We start from the raw sequence: 18,103 nt of genomic DNA, 5'->3' as shown, positions 1-18,103 counted from the left end.
TTATGATCTAGAGGTCATGAGTTTGAAACCAGCTCCCTCGCAAGTGTACCCTTTTGAGTAGTGAGCTGCTCTTATTGTTAATATTATACAATAGAAACATACATTTGATTTGTGTCTGTAACAGTCGGTATAAATTTATAGAACTTGTAAAAGTTAGCGTTTTTTTTTTTTTCTTTTCACTTTTATTCTCTCAGTCACGATCACGATACAACACCCACCCCCACCACCCCAGATCTGACGCTGTTAGTTTTTATCTGAAACGGGGAAAAACTGTAGATGTGAGTGGTGAATGGAATTGGAAAATCCCTGATCTGGAGGAATAAAAGCTGACACACAAACGTTGGTGAATCTGCCTTATTCGTATCTCATTGTCACTTGAATTTTTTTTTTATTCAGTTTTATTGAGTGTTCCTGCTCACGCTGAATTAGTATGCGCCTTATGGTCCATGATGTCAAAGCCGCACTGACAAAAACAGAGACATAGGTATATACAGGGTGGGGCAGAAATAACTCCCACATTTCAAAGGGGGATTGAAAAAAAATAGTACGAGGTATCACCAAAAACTTTTTATTTCCCAAATGTAGATATAAAAAAGTGTTTTTTTTACTTTAAGTTTTAAAAATGATATCGTCCAAATGGTGGCCTTGACGGCTGATACACATTTGGAGCCGTTCTTGGAAGTTTCCCGTCACTCTCACTAGCATGTCGGGCGAAACTCCTTCAATTTCTTCTTGAATAGCCTCCTTTAGTTGGTCCAAGGACCGAGGACGATGTTTGAAAACCTCGGCCTTGAGGTACCCCCACAGAAAAAAAGTCACAGGGACTTAAATCAGGCGAGCATAGTGGCCACGGAACTGCCTCGCGTAAGAGGACCACTCAACCCGGGAACATCTCCTGCAAAATTTCGCATGGATGACGTGTTGTATGGGCTGTAGCTCCATCCTGTTGCAACCAGAAGTCCTCTAGGTTGTGTTCTTCCCCATACTCTTCAATTTTCAGGCGCAGAAAATTCTCCAACGTGTCGCAGTATCGATTGGAATTCACAGTAACTGTGACTCCACCCTTTTCAAAAAAGTAAGGCCCAATGACGCCTATAGATGATACAGCACACCAAACGGTCACTTTTGGGCTGTGAAGAGATCGTGCATGGAGTTCTCGAGGGTTTTTGTTCACTGTGCCATAAAGGTGGAAATGGGCTTCATTGCTACTCCACAGAATGCCAGTGGGAGGCACAGCTGCGAGGATCCCATTACAGCAATCCATACGTCTTCCCCAGTCTGCTGGAGACAATTCCTGACCAATCATAATCTTGTATGGGTGTAAATGAAGGTCAGTATGCAAAATTCGCCTCACAGTTCTTTCCGAAATCCGAAGAGCTGAGGCATGTTTCCGTGCTGAACGCGCTGGAGACAGCTCAATCGAAGCCCTCACTGCAGCAATGTTTTCGGGTGTTCTCACATTTTTGGAACATCCGGGTGGTTTTCTCTTCAGTGCAGATCCTGTTGCCCTTACTCTTTGAACCCACAGCAAAATCGTTTTCCGGTCTGGAGCACTTTTATTAGCACGTAAACTGAACCGCGTGCGAAACGCCCTCTGCGTCGCAGTTACAGATTCGGCATTTTTGAAAAAAGCCTCCACTACAAAGCCTAGATGCTCACCCAACCACGGCATGGTGACAACTGAAAACTTTTTTATGTACCCTACCTAACGGAACGGACCGTACCCCTCTACCTGCTTTGGGGACCCCACAGTGATTTTTCGAAATGTGGGAGTTATTTCTGCCCCACCCTGTATGATATTTGGAATAATTCATTTTATGACCTGTATAGTACATTGCAGAAGACATTGTGGCACTGATGCAACATTATTCATATTCATTCGCATGCCTTCTTACGCTTTTTCCGATCTTGCCCCATCTCCACATTTTGATGTATGGTGGTCTTTCTTTTGTACTCTGGGACATTCAGAGGAAAGAATAGTACAGAGAGGTCAGTTCCACGCTACATGCAATCATCAAATTCAAATGTTAACCGTTCCCACATACCCAAGGACTGTCCTTCCTACATTTACAATGTGTACCTGTTGCATTGTACACACTTCTCTCTGTGCTGTGGTTACTATTACACTGAAGGGTCGCCTGACACTCACTGAGTTTGCTTTCCTGGGGGAAACGGTGGTCTTGGAACAGAAGCTTGTGAATGTTGTATCCTCTTTTTCTTTATCCATCGCCTTTTCTTGTAAGAAGTGACGACAAAATTCCTCTGCAAGGTGAGCCAAGAGCGCTCTTCATTTATCAGTGGACCCATGCATGCCTTGTACAGTACATGTGCGTTGATCGCCGCCAGGTCAAGCTTGTTTAGCACAAGCAATCGGCCACCCGCGTACTCCTGCTCGCACTGAATAAGCTCATGCCTTCTGGTGCATGATGTCAACGCAGCACCAGGGGAAAAAAGAAAGAGACAAATATGTGACATTTTGAAGAAATCATTGTATGACCTGAATAGTACCAGTCAGAACACATCATTGCACTAATGCAATATTATTTGAAAATAAACAGCGTCAGATCGGGTGTGAATTTTTGCTGGCGCTGTTAGTTTGGGTCAAATCAGCAGGGGGGGAGGAAGAGCGTGAACATGACTGAGGGAATAAAACTGAAAAAAAAGCTAACTTTTACAAGTGCCATAAATTTACAGCCGATCTGAAGCTTTTCGTTGCATTAGTGCAATGATGTTTTGTGATTTGTACTATTCAGGTCATCAAAGGATTTCTTCAAAATGTCGCATATATTTGTCTCTTTTTTTACCCGGTGCTGTGTTGACATCATGCACCAGAAGGAGTGAGCTTATTCAGTGCGAGCAGGAGCACACAGGTGGCCGGTTGCTTGTGCTACAACATGCTTGACTTGGCAGCAATCAGCACCAATGTACTATACAAGGCATGCACAGGAACCACTGAGAAAAAAAGAGTGTTCTTTGCTCACTTTGCAGAGCAACTTTGTCGTCACTTCTTATAAGAAAAGGCAATGGAAAAAGAAAAAGAGGATGCAACATTGACAAGCTGGTATAGAAGGCTGTTTGCTGCTTGGGCTTATCAACACATTTTCAAGGCAAAAGATGCTGATGGAGAGGTGCGAAGTGATTTAAGGTGGGCCGGGTTTACAAGTTTTTTCGTAGGCTTTGGTAATTCTAGTGTTAAAATCTCTGCTTTAAAGTGCCAACACACTGCATCATATACTGTAATTAGTCTTCATCTTATGTGGAGAGTTTGAAACATAATGCCTAAAACAGTAAGATGAAGTTTAAAAAAAAAAAGGAGAAAAAATAGATTGTGTGGACCCTTTTAGAGGTGTCCACAGGTGTACTAAATGCCATGGTATTAACTGTGTCGTGCCTCTGTCCGTTGGACATCTCCAAAATACTGAAATAACATAAGCCTACCTTTGACCTGCTTGCTCTTGCCTGCTCTATTACTACACTCACTATTCTCACTCTGTCTTGATCTTATTAACTGACTTGTGTTCCTCCTGATCCTAGGCTGTGTGCCTTTTACTGTAATAATAAGCATGTACAAATATACATTTATTGCACTCAGAATCATTAATCTATGTTTGAATAGTTATTTTTAATTTAATTGGAATATTCTAATCCTACTGTAGTGTAAATTAGTCATATCAGTGCGATTTATTGAGAGGTCAAAATGCCAGGAAAGCAAATATTTAACTTTATATAGTTGGAAAATGCTTAAAACAAAGATTGGCTTCAACAAGACATTAGAAAAAACATGTTTGAATGTTTACTTTAGGAATATGGGGGAGTCTGCTTTGAAAAGTCATATAAAAGGAGAGCAAGAAATCCAGTAATAACTTAATTTTTTTTAACTTTTTATCACATCTGACTGCTGCACCAGCAAGCAGTTCAAGTGGCAGTGGATTAGCTGGCAGCAGCGATAGTAACAGCTTTAGTCAGGCTAGTGATACTTTTACTATATCGCCATCTTTGTCTTCATATGTGACTGCAAAGTAAATGTCTGAAGTCCTCTAAGAATTAAATGTGATGGACAAAGCATTATTCAGACAAGACATGGAAAAGATGTGGGTAACCTTATTCAGGAAATATTTCTTGGTAGTGAGATCATAGAGTCATACAATGTGGGTAAATACACTTCCCAAGGTATACAGTACACTACAATACAATTTATTTTTGTACTGTATAGCCCAAAATCACACAAGAAGTGCCGCAATGGGCTTTAACAGTCCCTGCCTCTTGACAGCCCCCCAGCCTTGACTCTCTAAGAAGACAAGGAAAAACCTCCCAAAAAAAAAATCCTTGTAGGGAAAAAATGGAAGAAACCTTGGGAAAGGCAGTTCAAAGAGAGATCCCTTTCCAGGTAGGTTGGGCGTGCAGTGGGTGTCAAAAAGAAGGGGGTCAATACAATACAATACACTGCCTGAAAATGCCTCATACTTTTCATTTGCAGCAATTTATTACCTGAAATTTGGCAAAATTATTTTTATTATCATTTATTAGCCTAATAGGCATCAATTCACTAGCACTCCAACTCAGTAAAGTTTATGTTTTTATGTACACTTTTTAAACTTTTGCATTTGTAAACGGCACCCAAATCTTTATATCTTTTGCTTGCACACACCAAAATATTGGTGCAAGCTGGCTCTTTGCATATCACATGTAAAACTGCACATTCATTGCCCAGAAAACGCTATATCTGGTTATAAAATGTAGTGGCCTTGCCTATAAATGCACAAATAGTGCATAACTGAGCTATTACTCTAGGTAGTTGGTGTGAGCTTCAATATCAGTTTTTGTAATCAGTCAACAATTTAAAATATGCCATGTGTTTGAGTTCATATGGGTTCTTATTAGATTCATGTGATTTTGCTGTGGTTGTAGTCCTGGATTCTTATGTTGGTTGGTACTGGAAAACTCATAAAATGTCCTGGAATTTGAAATGTACTGAAGTGTCCGAACCCTGTATATAGAATTTATATTATGAGAGTTTATTTTTACGAAAAGGGCCACCCTCAATTTCTCAAAGTAAAACTGGAAACAATTACTGAACCAGCCATTAATAGAATAAGGGATACTGACATGTAATCTAAACCTTAAACTCAATGTTTAAGTTGTGTCTCCGTATACTGCAGTCTTGTATTGTCAGTCAGTCAGATGTTCCTGTGCTCTTCCACTTGTGGGCTGTGCAGTTGAATCATTCTTATTGTTTGTATGTGTCTCTCTCTCTTCTCTTTTTCTCTCCACCCCCCCATTATGTTTTTCCCTTCTATTTTTTTTTTTTGGTTTATTTTTTGGTGCCACAGGCTGCACAAAGTTCAACTGTGTCTCTGAAAGACTGACCTTCAAATTTGGTGGCAGAAGGACGCGATTTCTGAGTACGCCCTGCTTGGCTCTTTGTGTGTAACGCTTTCCTTGTCTTTCCTTCACTGTCATCATGTTGTTAATGTTGGTACCCTAACCCCACCTTATCCATTTTTTGTCCTTCATATTAATTGGAATCCATTGTTTAAAACTACATGGTTTTACCAATTCTCTAAATATTCAGAACAGTAAGAAAATGCGACTGAAAACATAATTTAATCTATTCATGCTTTTTCAGTTCTGTCATTTATTGTATTGCTTTATTTTTTTTTTTTTTTGTTTCAGTTCACAAGCTTCTTCCTACCTTTTCATAACTTGCTCATAGTTAACGTAAATTTATACTTGACACCTAAAACATTTACTTAAAAAAAGGAAATTTAAGAATTCTAAATGGCCATTGATATTTAGTTTCTAAATTGGTATAAACATTTTCAGAAAATGTCTGTAAAGGAAAACAGATTAACTGTGGTGGTCAAAACAAAAGAGATTTTTTTTTTTTTTTTTTATTAAAAAGGGTTTTTGGAGGACAAAATCGCTACACACATTTAAAAAGTAAGTAATCAGATATTATCTGACATGGTGAGGCAGTTGTTAGCATTTCTGCCTCAGCAATTCTTAGAAACAGGATTGCATCCCAGCCTGACTGTTGACATTGTGGAGTTTTCTACATTCTCACCTTGTCCCAATCGGCACTCCAGTTTTCTCCCATATTCCATAGGCATTCATTTTGTTACTATTCTAAATTGTCCCAGTGAGCTTCTACCTTATTCAGAATTGCTGGTTCTTGCCTTACTACAACTTTGTAAATTACTAAAACATATAGTTGACTACTTGTATGCTTATTGTAATACATTAACTTTCTGATGCTGTTCTGAAACTTTAGAGTAAAATCTGGACTTGTACTGTATTAAGACCATCCGCATGCTTTTTGTGTTGTAAAGTGCTTGTAAACATTTGTATCTGTGTATATCTATGTGTTTGTGTGTATGAATGTACATAATATGTATATATTTATATTTTATATACATAATATTTATACACACATTCACTCAAAAATAGTGTTTGTATTTAATACTGCATATAGTGTAGAATTTAATACAGCTAATTTCTATTCTGGCTTTATTTTGCTTTCAAGTCATAGTGACATGTAACTTTTTTTGGTGTCTGGATATGTTGTTAATTTCAAGTCATCAGTCTTACCAGCTCTTTTGGTTTGGATATGTCTTCAAACTGACAAACTATTTTTTGTCAGTAGTAATATGTATATTTAAATTTTTTTCCTTGGTTACTTTTATATTAAAATTTCAGTTTTTTCCATACTGATTGAATTCGCTAGAAATAATAGTTATTTTAAACAAACTAGTTGCATGTCAGTATGCAGTTTTTTAATGCAAGGTATTTCTATTTTTTTTCTTTCAGTTTTCTGAAGTAAAATATCCATTGCTTCAGAATGTGAATATAAGGATGCAGATTGTTTGAAAATGTGTTTTGTAGTTATGGCTGTTTATAATCTTTTTGCATGGCTTCACTGATACTTTGAAGGGTTTGTGTTTTCTTGAAACTTAAGATCTGCCAATATTTTTTTAACTTTGTCTTTTGGCCAAAGAGAAAACGCAATTATTATTACATCTTGTTTCCATTACCTTGTAATTGGAATCCAAAATAATAAAAATACCGGTATATTTTTTGTGAAATTTCTAATTAAATTTCTTTTTTTTAACTATGTATTTCAGAGATGAAAAAATACATGGTATATTTAGATCTTTATTCACAAAATAGAGGTGCCAAGCAGTTGAGCAAAAAAATGTTAAACCACTATACCCCCACTATATAATCTATAATTGGTGATTAACTAACCAGCCAACTTAAAGTTTCTGAAGGGAAACTGACCCATAAAAACTTTTATTGGCAGGATGAAAAGAAAAGTCTTTGCCAAAATATAATCTTTCCTTAATAGTAGCTGTGGTGACATCTTTATCCACTAAATATAGTCCCCAATATATTTCTCCCATATTGAAAACTATACCCTTCTTAGTATTTTGTAAAAATGCATTCTAACATTGTGTAGAAATTTTACAGCCTCCTCCCCAATGTTGTGTTACAATCAACTCATTTCCAACTTGCAGCAAGATTTCCTTCCTTTCCAGGGAAGTGTGTATGAATTGCTTTGGTTTTAAAACACATCCAGTTAATGGGTTTTGTTTCAATTATAATTAATTAGCCCTTAGCAATTATTTGTAGACTTTGAATAACTGAATAAAAGTAAACCTTTAACCTTAGTGAGACAACTAGCTAAATAGTCACAGATTGTAAAGATCAGTATTAGATGTGAACATTGTTGTTTATTGTACAATTTGTCTTCAGTTTGTGCAACATTGTTCTGATCTATCTGATGTTTTTAAAGAATACATTTGGTATTGTTATAGTCATAAGTATTTTTTCAAAATCAAATCTCAATTCCCCATAGACATTTGCATCATTTATAGGAAACGACAATGTTTTCCCTGGTGGCTTACAATGAGTCAGTGGGGCACCAAAAGAAATGTGAAACAAAAACGGTAAAACTTGCTTAATCCGTTCACTTTAAGGCTAACAGTGTTCCAGTATATTGAATCATGTTTTTGTGTAGAGAAGACTGACAGCCTTTTTCCAGAAGATTTGCAGTTATTCAGTTTATTTTTTCAATGGTGCAGTTGTAGTCTTTCTTTAATAACAAAAATTATTCTGCTAAAATTTGAATTTTTCGAGCATTTAGATAAAGGTGTTTTCATTTTATATCATTGCTATATCCATCTAGTAAAAGGCAGGGATGTTCTTTTTGGGTGTGTTGCACTGTGCAGTGGGTGTCATATGGAAATCTCCATGCAAAATAATAGTATTTTAATGTATATTTTAAACCAGTGTTTTCTCTTCAGTATGTTTTTCAGATGAAAGAACAAACAGGTTACTTTCACATTCAGGGCCCAACATTAAGTTTTAAAATTGGTTGCCTGGTTTCACAACCATGCGTTAGGTTTTGGTTGCCAACTCTGAAAATATAGTTGCCATTTTTAACAGACTTCTTGAGTAATTAAGATGCAATTCAAGTACTGCATATGTCAGGTTAGTGATGAAACTGTGTCATAATAGGAGGTTTAAAACCTTTATTACCTGAACTAAATTCTTTTTAGCTTTTAGTTAATTTTATCTGTTACTTTACAGCATTTCAGTCTGAAATATTATCACTTAATATGTAAGAATTCTGAATGTGTGCACACCTATTTTTTGCATTACTTGGTTTGTTTAAATGTAGCTGAATAGGATTGCAGTGATGTAATTCAGTTTTTGAACAACTATTTAGTAATGTTTTCACACCCAAAAGCACTTCTTAATTAGCAAAAGTGCAAGATTATTTTCAAAAGATGTATAGCTATTTGCTATAGAATGTTTTATTTACTTGAAGTGCGCTGAATATGATTCCACCCTTTAATCCATTTTATAAGCAAACGTAAATAAATTGTTTAAAGAAGCCTAAACTACAAAAAATGTCTTCAGTAAGCCATTCCTGAACCCAGCAAAATGAAAATGTTTTTCCACTTCTGACAGCGTATTGCTGTCTTAAAAGCTAAAAGAACAAGATCACAAAGACAAAAACTAAAGGTTTCCTTACAGGTTACAATAAATTATAAGTAATCTGAATAGAGTACAATGTACAGTAATGCACTCAAGACAGCATAAACACAAACAGATTTTTCCTTACAGAATTTCAGTTGGTTCATATTTGATGTCATGTTTCCTGTAATTGTGGCTGAGCCCAACCTATGTGTACAATAAGTGACACAGCAGCACACACTAAAGCCAAATTCCTGACTGCATACATGGTCTGATGTCGTAATTCAAAAGTCAAAATGTGCTCATCAACAAAACCTTTACCTTATGGACAGAAAGTGGTCTGTGTTTTGTTGAAAACAATTCATCTGTCACTCTACACAGGAGAGGTACTTTTTGAAAATAAAATCATTCTTTGATACACTGATTAAAAAAATTTGCTAGAGCTACATACCTGAGCATTAAAGTATTGGCTAACCAGTTACAGTTTGAAGAAAAGATTGTTTGAAAATTACATGAAACAAGCATTTTTACAGTTAATTAGTTGGCCGCATCCCTGCTGAGCTACAGGCAAAATTTATTGGTAGTTTGAAAAAAGTACCTAGAGTCTGAAAACTGATTAAAAATAAATCTGAAAACTGATTAAAAATAAATAAACCTGCTAATATGTGTGTTTTAATTATGTGCATTTTTCCTTAGTTTTATGAGGGGGCTCGTTCTTCCTAAGCCCCTCTTAAACGGTGATACAATGGGAAACAAATAAATTTTTTTATTTTTTGTAACCTCCTCCTTTGCTCGATCAGCTGCTGGCTTGCTGCCGTGCCACGTGATCTGCTTCTTGTGGGGACCCTTCAGACATTTAAAAGTCTGTATAGCAGCTGCCCTTTTGTCTCACTGCCTTCTCTCTCTTCTCCCCCAGCCATCCTCATACACTATTTGATCTCTTTTCGCTGTTCTGTTATTTCACTGAGTAATATTTTCTGTTTGTTTGCACTAATACGATCTGTCCTATCATTTTTTTGAGACCTTAGAATTTTCCTACTTCCATTATCTCTAACCTGCTCTGCATGTGTATCGCGCCAACGCTTTTCAATTCTTTACGAAGTTCTACTTTGTCATCTACTCTTGTCTTTTTCTGGCCCCGGGCATGGTTAGAGGGGGGCTAAATGCACCCCAAGGAGATGCGGTCGCTTATCCGAAACCCCTCTTAAACGGTGATACAATGTGAAAGTTTTTTTTTAACCTCATCTTTGCTCAATCAGCTGCTGGCTTGCTGCTGCTGCCGTGCTGCATGATCTGCATCTCGTATGGCACTTCAAACGTTTAAAAGCCTGTACAGCAGCTGTCCTTTTGTCTCACTGTCTTGTCTCACTTCTTCCCCAGACATCCTCAAACACTATTCAGTTTTTTTCGCTGTTCTGTTATTTCACCGAGTAATATTTTCCGTTTGTTTGCGCAAATGCCATCTTTTTTTTTTTGAGACTTTCGTATTTTCCTACTTCTGTTATCTCTATCCTGCTCTGCATGTGTATCGCACCAACGTCTTGCAGTTCTTTACGGCATTCTACTTTGGCTTTTTCTGGCCCCAAGCTTTCTTTTTTGCATTCTTTTCTCTCCAACATTTTTGGGTCTCTTTTCGACGTGCTGCTCTTTCTTCTTTGCTTAGTCGTTGACGTGTCATCTAGAATGTATAAAATTTTTAAGAGCTGAAAGCACAGTAAGTGTGTCTGCCAAAAGCATTCCAACAACTGAGAGGTTAGATGACCATGGTCTTGTTTGAAAATGGTTGTAAGTTGGGCGTGACTTGCAAAAGTCACCGTCTCACGGGACTTGCTTTCAAAGGTTGTAAATATAGAGTGACTTGACCATCTTTGCTGGTGATGAAAGTGTCTCTTTTCCAAAGATCACATCTCGTCGCCAGCAAAAAAGTCTCGTCTCGTCCCCAAATTTTTTTTTATAAAGGAGAGATATTCACAGCTGAAAATACCTGTTGATGTTAAAATAATTGGCAAAATAATGTTTTAGAATATTTTTCCCTCACTTCATTATCTTTCTCTCAAAGTAGAGAGTTTAATGATTATATTCTTTGTTTAACATCTGACATGTCTGTGTGTATGTGTGTGTTTGTGTTTTTTCTTATAGAGCTTCATTACATTTCACATGGAGGTCAACTTTGGCCATTTGGGACAGGAGTATACAGAACATCTGGAGGAATTTGAAAATAGTGCATCCAAATTGCCCAGCAATTTCTGCTGAATGTCCTTGTTTCTCCATTTCTCTTTTGATTACATAAGTTTGTAAATTCTACATTCAGTATAAATCAGCCTTCAGGTTTTTCTGACAGCAGCTGGTGTATAGACGGCCTAGTGTACTTAAGCACTTGGTTTTAATATGGCAATAGCATGTTTCATGTTAAGGTCTTTACAGTAACATTGGGGAAAATTAAATTGAATTCATACACTTGACTGAAACATGGACAGAATATTGAGTATTAGAATCTTCTGCCGCAACACTAGCATATACAGTGTCCCACCTATTGGAATGCATTTATTATAATACATGTACCAATAAAACTGAATTACAGTTACAGTCCCCTCAACAGTTATTGTCCCCCACAGAAAAGATGAGTTAAAAGGGTTATTAAAAAAAACACCTTTTGGTGAATTATCTTAATCTCACTCTGAAAAAAAAACTGAAGTAAAATTATTCTGAGAAAAAGCAATTCCTTATATTTGGTACCCCATCCAAGGTACCAGGTCCTCTCTTGTGCTCTTTCTTTTCATCTCACCCCTCAGATTTTCAATGGGTTTACATAAGGGGACTAAGACAACCATGGCAGAAGCTGATTTTTGTGGTCCTTTGACCATTTTTGTTTTGATCATTGTCTTACAGGACATACTTGACTGTGGGTATCATATCAGGTTCTTTTCAATATATGCATCTTTTTTTTTTTTTATACACCAAACCCACATTGAGTGTTTCTTGCCAAAAACCTTAATTTTCGTTTAGATTGACCATAAAACATGGTTCCAGTCAAAGTTCTAGCAAACTCCAGGCATTTACATTTGTGGGTAAATGACTGGAAAAGCTTTAATCTGTCATGACCTACAAATAATCTGTTGGCATGAAGGTGGAATGTGATGATAGGTTTGGAGACTTAGCGACCCCAAGGTGCAACTTTTCTCTATATTTCTCCAGCAGTGATCATTGGGGATTTTTTTTACTGCTCTTACTAGCCTCCTCACTGTGGGGTCCTCTTCCAGGAAAGTTGGCAACAGTTAAAGTTGATTTTAACATTTTCAGGCAAGTAGCTATTTTTATGGCCACACTCTGACTTTTTTTTTTTTTTTGTACTTTGTTAATCCCCGAGGAGAAATTGCCTTTTTGATTTACTGTTGGGTTCAGAGTGTAGGGTCAACCATTGTACAACACCCCTGGAGCAATTTTTCAGGTTAAGGCCTTGCTCAAGGGTCCAGCGGTGTAGGATCCCTTCTGGCAGTAACAAGATTTGAACTGTCTTATGAAGTTTAACACACTTTTCCCTCATTTGAATTGTATGTTTTCTTATCTTTACCTTGCTGATTACTGAATAAAGGAATTTAGCCTCTGGGGCAACTCATATTTATACCTGACTAATACAGGAAGTCATTGATCACTGCTTCAAAGTTGCTACACATTCTGATCAACTTAAAAAAAAAAAAAAAAAGATAAATGGAAAAAATGTTTCTGTTACACTTTGTTAATTAAAAATTCCATGGATGCTAATAATCGTGGCACATAAGGTTTTTTTTAATTTCATAAAGAAAGGTTATTTTTTATCAGAGTACTGTACATGCACTTTAATCAAAGGTTGAATTTCTCAATGTTTTTCATTGTGAGATTAAGGTAATTCATTGTTTTCCAAAGGGTACCAATAATTGTGGAGGGGACTTTACATACTGTCAGTGCTCTTTGCTAAGCAGCAGTCAGGTCTTACTTAAGTAATCAATTAATGATTAGCAGACTTGTAATATTTTAAAAGCTATAGGGTGACTCAGTACAGACCTAGGTTAATTTTTGTATCTCTCTTTGCTGAGGATGTGGTCCTTTTGTATAACTGATTCAGATTCATTACTTCCAGATGTGTTAAGCACAATAAAATGTGAGGGTTTAAGTTAACCCTTTGAAGTCGGCAGGCCTGCCAATGGGCCAGTCGCATGAACTGGTAGGCACCCTGTATTTAAATGATCTGTTTCACTTCGAAAAAATGGTAAAATGCATCTAAAAGCGCATAGCTGCAGCTCGATCTCCGTAGAGCAATCTGTGACATCACTGCAAAGTCGGGTGGGGGGGAAGTCTTGAGACATGCATCTGTGCGCACTGTAACATGCACACAACCTACTCCTCTCAGAGTATTTTGGATATTTTGGTCTCTAGTTATGTAATAGTTTCATATATGGGTTTCCTGCTTAAAAAAAAGAAAATTGTAGGAGTGACATTTTAGAGAACCAGTCAAGCCCTAAAGTGATTTCTTAGACCAGTCAGAGGCTAAGATATATGAACATAAATAAGAGGTACTACCAGTCACAGAGTTGTCAGGTAAAATCAGCATGTGTATAATTCCGCCTCATCTTCTGTTTCGTCTACATGTTTTAGCTATCTGAAAAAGGGCCAGGATTACTGCAGACTAAACAGGTCATCAGGAAAACGTCGTGAATTACTTCAGAGTCAAAGGATCATCATTCATTTACATGGAGATATTAATAAAGTGCTGGTGCACAGCAGTACTGAAATAGTGGCCAAAAGCATTTATTTCTAGACAAGAAGTCCTATTTTGGTTGGAATGATAATGCTGACAGTTTGTCCCAGCTAGGTAGATCGGCATTGAATTAATTAATTACCTTTTCAGGAAGGTTTTGATCTATTTTAAGATAAGTACCTACCTAAAATATTTTGTTTTGCTGTGCCCAGCAGGGGCCGCTTGCTCCCTGGGAATGACTTTGTGATTGCAGCGTGTTACTTAACTCTAGTGATACGGCGGTAAGAAATCATGTAGGAGAAATAACTTGGCTTTGTTTAATGTAGGCTTACACTGCAAATCATAACTCGGATGAAGCTCTTGATAACGCCTAGTCTTGGAGGGGAAGCCCAAGAAAAGTGGCAGTCATCAAATCTGACAATGTGGAAGGCATTTTGAGCAACCGGTGACAGAAACATCGTCAATCCGACTGGGTTGAGCTTCAGAGGACTGAGCTTTTTGTACAGTTTCTGTAGGTCAGAAGTCCTAAAAGGCAAGTTTATCACAAACAAATATAGACGAACAATCTTTTTTAAGCAGTGAACAGCCAACATAATGCATCAAAAGACGAACATGCTTCACCTAAATGTGGTAACAATTGTGCACTGGTCAGAGTATGAACAAGATTTAGCACCCAGTTCAGGGTTCCCACGCGTCCTGGAAAACCTGAAAATTTTGAGGGTTATTTTCCAGTCATTGAAATGACCTGGAAACTGATCGAAATGGCCAAATGTCCTGGAAATAATCTTTCTTGTCCTGGAATTTTATTTCTGTTTTCGCTTTTTAATTTTTCTGTTTGAAACAGCTTGCTGTTCGTAAGTCTAGATATGATGACAGCTGAGCTAGGTCGTGGCCTCTGCTGCGCAATGTCTCCACCTACTGAGACATGTATAGGCAATTATATTTGAGTTTTGACCTTCGTTGCTCCAGCTTGTCAGTAGCTGACAACAAGGCGAGAAGGAAAGTGGATGGAAGATAGGTGACAAACTAAGAGCCCTTTGGCAGCTTTTTCATGACACACCAGCCAGACGGGATGACTTTATTGAAATTACCAAAACATCAACATTCCCTCTAAAATTATGTGCTCACAGGTGGGTGGAAGACTTGCCAGTGGCAGAGAGAGCACTTAAGATGTGGCAACATGTTGAAATATTTGTCGACAATTACAAGAAACTGCCAAAGAGTAAAATGCCAACGTCAACATCATACACTGTGGTCAGAGAGGCTGTTGGTGACCCCCTTTTTGAGGCAAAATTACAGTTTTTTGCCAATGTGGCAAGGCAGCTGAAACCCTTTCTTGAGACTTTCCAGACTGATGCCCCCATGATGCCATTTTTGGCAAAAGACCTTCAGGCCCTTCTGAAGAGTTTGATTTCATGCATTATGAAGAGGGAGGTACTGGATAACATCAAAACACCTGTCCAAATGCTGAAAATTGATGTACTGGACAAAACACTCCATTTGCCACTGAAAGAGGTGGATCTTGGCTTTGCCACCAAACAAGCTCTTGAGAAAGCCTCAGAGAAGCTGCTTGAAAAACCGCTGCCGGGTCAACAATTCCGGAGAGAATGTGTAGCCTTCCTGTCCGCAACAGCAAAGAAACTGCTGGACAAATGCCCTTTGAATTATGCAGCAGTAAGGCACATGACATGCCTAGATCCAGTAACTATGATCAGCGATGAAAGGCGTGCCATCTCCATGTTTGAGAAGCTCTTACAGCTGCTTCTTAACGCCAAATGGCATACAGCAGAGGACTGTGACCAAATCCTGAGTGAATACAAGATGTTCCTCACTGAAATGGTGCAGCACCATAAGGAGGAATTTCAAGGGTATAGAAGTAGCTCCTGTCGGCTGGACACATTCATGGGAAGATTTGCTGGTGACAAAGCAGAGTACGCAATTCTGTGGAAATCAATGAAAGACCTGTTCACATTGTCACATGGGCAAGCAGCGGTCGAAAGAGGGTACTCTGTGAATAAGGACATGCTGGTTACAAATCTGAAAGGAAGGACTCTGATGTCTCTTCGCCTAATCCAAGATTCTTTGACTGGTGGCTCATTTGATGGAGTATTTCCAAAGCCCCTCTTGCAACATTGCAGAAATGCCAGGATGCGATATGTCCAATACCTTGATGATGAAAAAAAAGAAGAAAAAGGAAACTGAAAATGACAAGCAAAGAGAAGAGCTCCACTCTGAAATCACAAAAGTGGCAGCAAAGAGACAGAAAATAATCACTAGCATTGAGGCAATGCAAGAAGAAGCAGATGCAATGGCAGAGAAGGCTGAGAGAAAACAGGACTTTACACTGCTCATAAAATCTAATGCCTGTCGTAAAAGTGTTGCTGAAAAAAAGAAAGAGGTCATCGGTCTGGATGCAGTTTTATCAGACCTCAAGGAGCAACACCAGCATTGTTTCTAAACCTAGGCCTACACCAGATGTCTTTTTCATAGGTTACACTACAGTGACTTATAGATTGTTTTTTTTCCAATATACTGGAGTTCAGGCTCTTATCCTTTGTTCCTAGTATTCTTTCTAGTTTAACCAAGTTTTCAACTCAGGAATTGATGGCAAGGCTATCATGATTTAAAATGGATGTATTTTCCTTCTTTTCCCACAAAGATAAGTTCTTTATTATAATCTTTGTCGTTGACTTATGCAAATTCTACAGCTGCTGTATTTCCAGTAAAGTTACCAGTTGAAAGTTAACTGACTTTGTTTTGTTGCGTGACAATTGTTGCATATATTAGTGTTATAGGCATCATACACATGATATAGGCAATAAATTGGCTTTATGCAGTTTTGTTTAATACAAACATTGTACATAAATTTATTTGATACAAACAATGACATAATACGTAATATGCAAGTAACTTTTACTGAAATTAGGTCACTATGGTAGCCTATTTCATGGTGTGATCAACAGCTCTATACTGAACATTATGGAATTGCTCAGTATATGTCAGTGTTTGGATAGTTTTCCACAATCCAAGAGGCATTTATTTCTTTAAAAGAGTTTTGCAGTTTAAAACAGTGTGTAACAAAAAGAGGTCAAACAACTCCATTATACATCAGTGCATTAATTGGTGTTGCCTTTATGTAATTTAGCATATCGGTGACACTAAGTCCCTGCATAATCAAATAGAAATTAAAATGGCGTTAAGCCTGCGACTAAAGTGTATGACTGTATGACCAGATCCTGTCATGAATTTCCAGAAAAAGCTCCTGGAAATGTCCTGGAAAATGATTCCTTAAAAAGAGTAGGAACCCTGCCAGTTGCTGCAAGACATATAGTGACTGATTAAGATCTCACCTGCTTTTCCTGTAATAGCCTGCTTAAGAATGCCTTCATTTTTCATCCTTTTGTGAAGTTGTTTTAGGATAGACTCTTGTTCTCTATGACAGCTGCTTGAACAGGCACAGTGACATTTTTTGTTGTTAACCCTTTGTTGCCTTTTGCATTTACTCACACATAAAAATCTGCATTTTTATAAATTCTGTACTATACATGAGTGCTATTAAAGACACACTGCACAAAGGAGAGAGAAGGATGATGATGATGATGGATAGTGAGTTATAAAAGACAATTCCATATTACAAACCAGTAATTCAATCGACTATACATGTGAGAGTTGTTGATCTTTCTGATGAACTTATTTAGCATTACACCAGCCACCACATATTGTGCATTACTGTATTACAATTGTTTGTACATTTTATTGACATTGCTAAAACAGATTGTTAGAGAGTTAGAGACACAGAACCTATGAGACACAAAATTTAGCAGCTCAATTATTTGGTGTGTGTCTGCAGTTTCCTCCCAGTCAGGCACACTCTGTCCATGTGTGTGTGTGTGTTGTAGTTTCTACCATCACTGGTCCTAGTGCAAAGGCCACATCTGGGAGAAGGAAATGTATAAACTGCAGGCAGGAAACACCTTCGCAATAGAAGGAATGTATTGTGCCAATTTGCCCGATTCTGAACAGGAGCAGCTTTAAAACGTATTTCTTATATCAGAAAATTGTTTGCATGTTTACATGTATATAATTGTGTTTTTCAAGTGAAAAATGTTTAGTGATATGGAAAAACACAGTGAACACAATTTTGCAATTTTATTTTCCTACAATTTGTCTAATATTTGGATATTTATACCAGTTTATTTTAGCTAAACTAGACATTTTTGTAAAGGGCAACATTTGCCAAACACAATATACAGTGGGTATAGAAAAGAATCACCCCCTTCGAAATATTCCTTTTTTTTTTTTTTGCTTTAGAGCCTTAAATGAAAGCGCACACAAAAATATTTCTTCCCAGCTTTACTTACTCAAAGATATCACAGCTACAGTTCATTA

General features: G+C 37.5%; 1 protein-coding gene across 9 annotated transcripts in view; it reads left to right on the top strand.

The window, feature by feature from the left end:
- wnk1b (WNK lysine deficient protein kinase 1b) overlaps nt 1–18,103 on the top strand; it is a 293,364-nt gene that overhangs the window by 256,068 nt on the left and 19,193 nt on the right. For 4 of the 9 annotated variants that reach the window (XM_051920244.1, XM_051920223.1, XM_051920259.1 and 1 more), the window contains one exon: nt 5,331–5,423. The exons of 3 other annotated variants lie outside the window; for them this stretch is intronic. In XM_051920244.1, coding sequence (XP_051776204.1) covers nt 5,331–5,423 — 93 coding nt within the window. The remainder of the gene's footprint in view (nt 1–5,330; nt 5,424–18,103) is intronic. 2 more of the 9 variants (XM_051920230.1, XM_051920227.1) reach the window with 1 other exon arrangement.

The sequence above is a fragment of the Erpetoichthys calabaricus genome, chromosome 1, assembly GCF_900747795.2.
Source record: "Erpetoichthys calabaricus chromosome 1, fErpCal1.3, whole genome shotgun sequence".
Classification (NCBI taxonomy): domain Eukaryota; kingdom Metazoa; phylum Chordata; class Cladistia; order Polypteriformes; family Polypteridae; genus Erpetoichthys; species Erpetoichthys calabaricus.
This window is presented reverse-complemented; position numbering and strand designations above follow the sequence as displayed.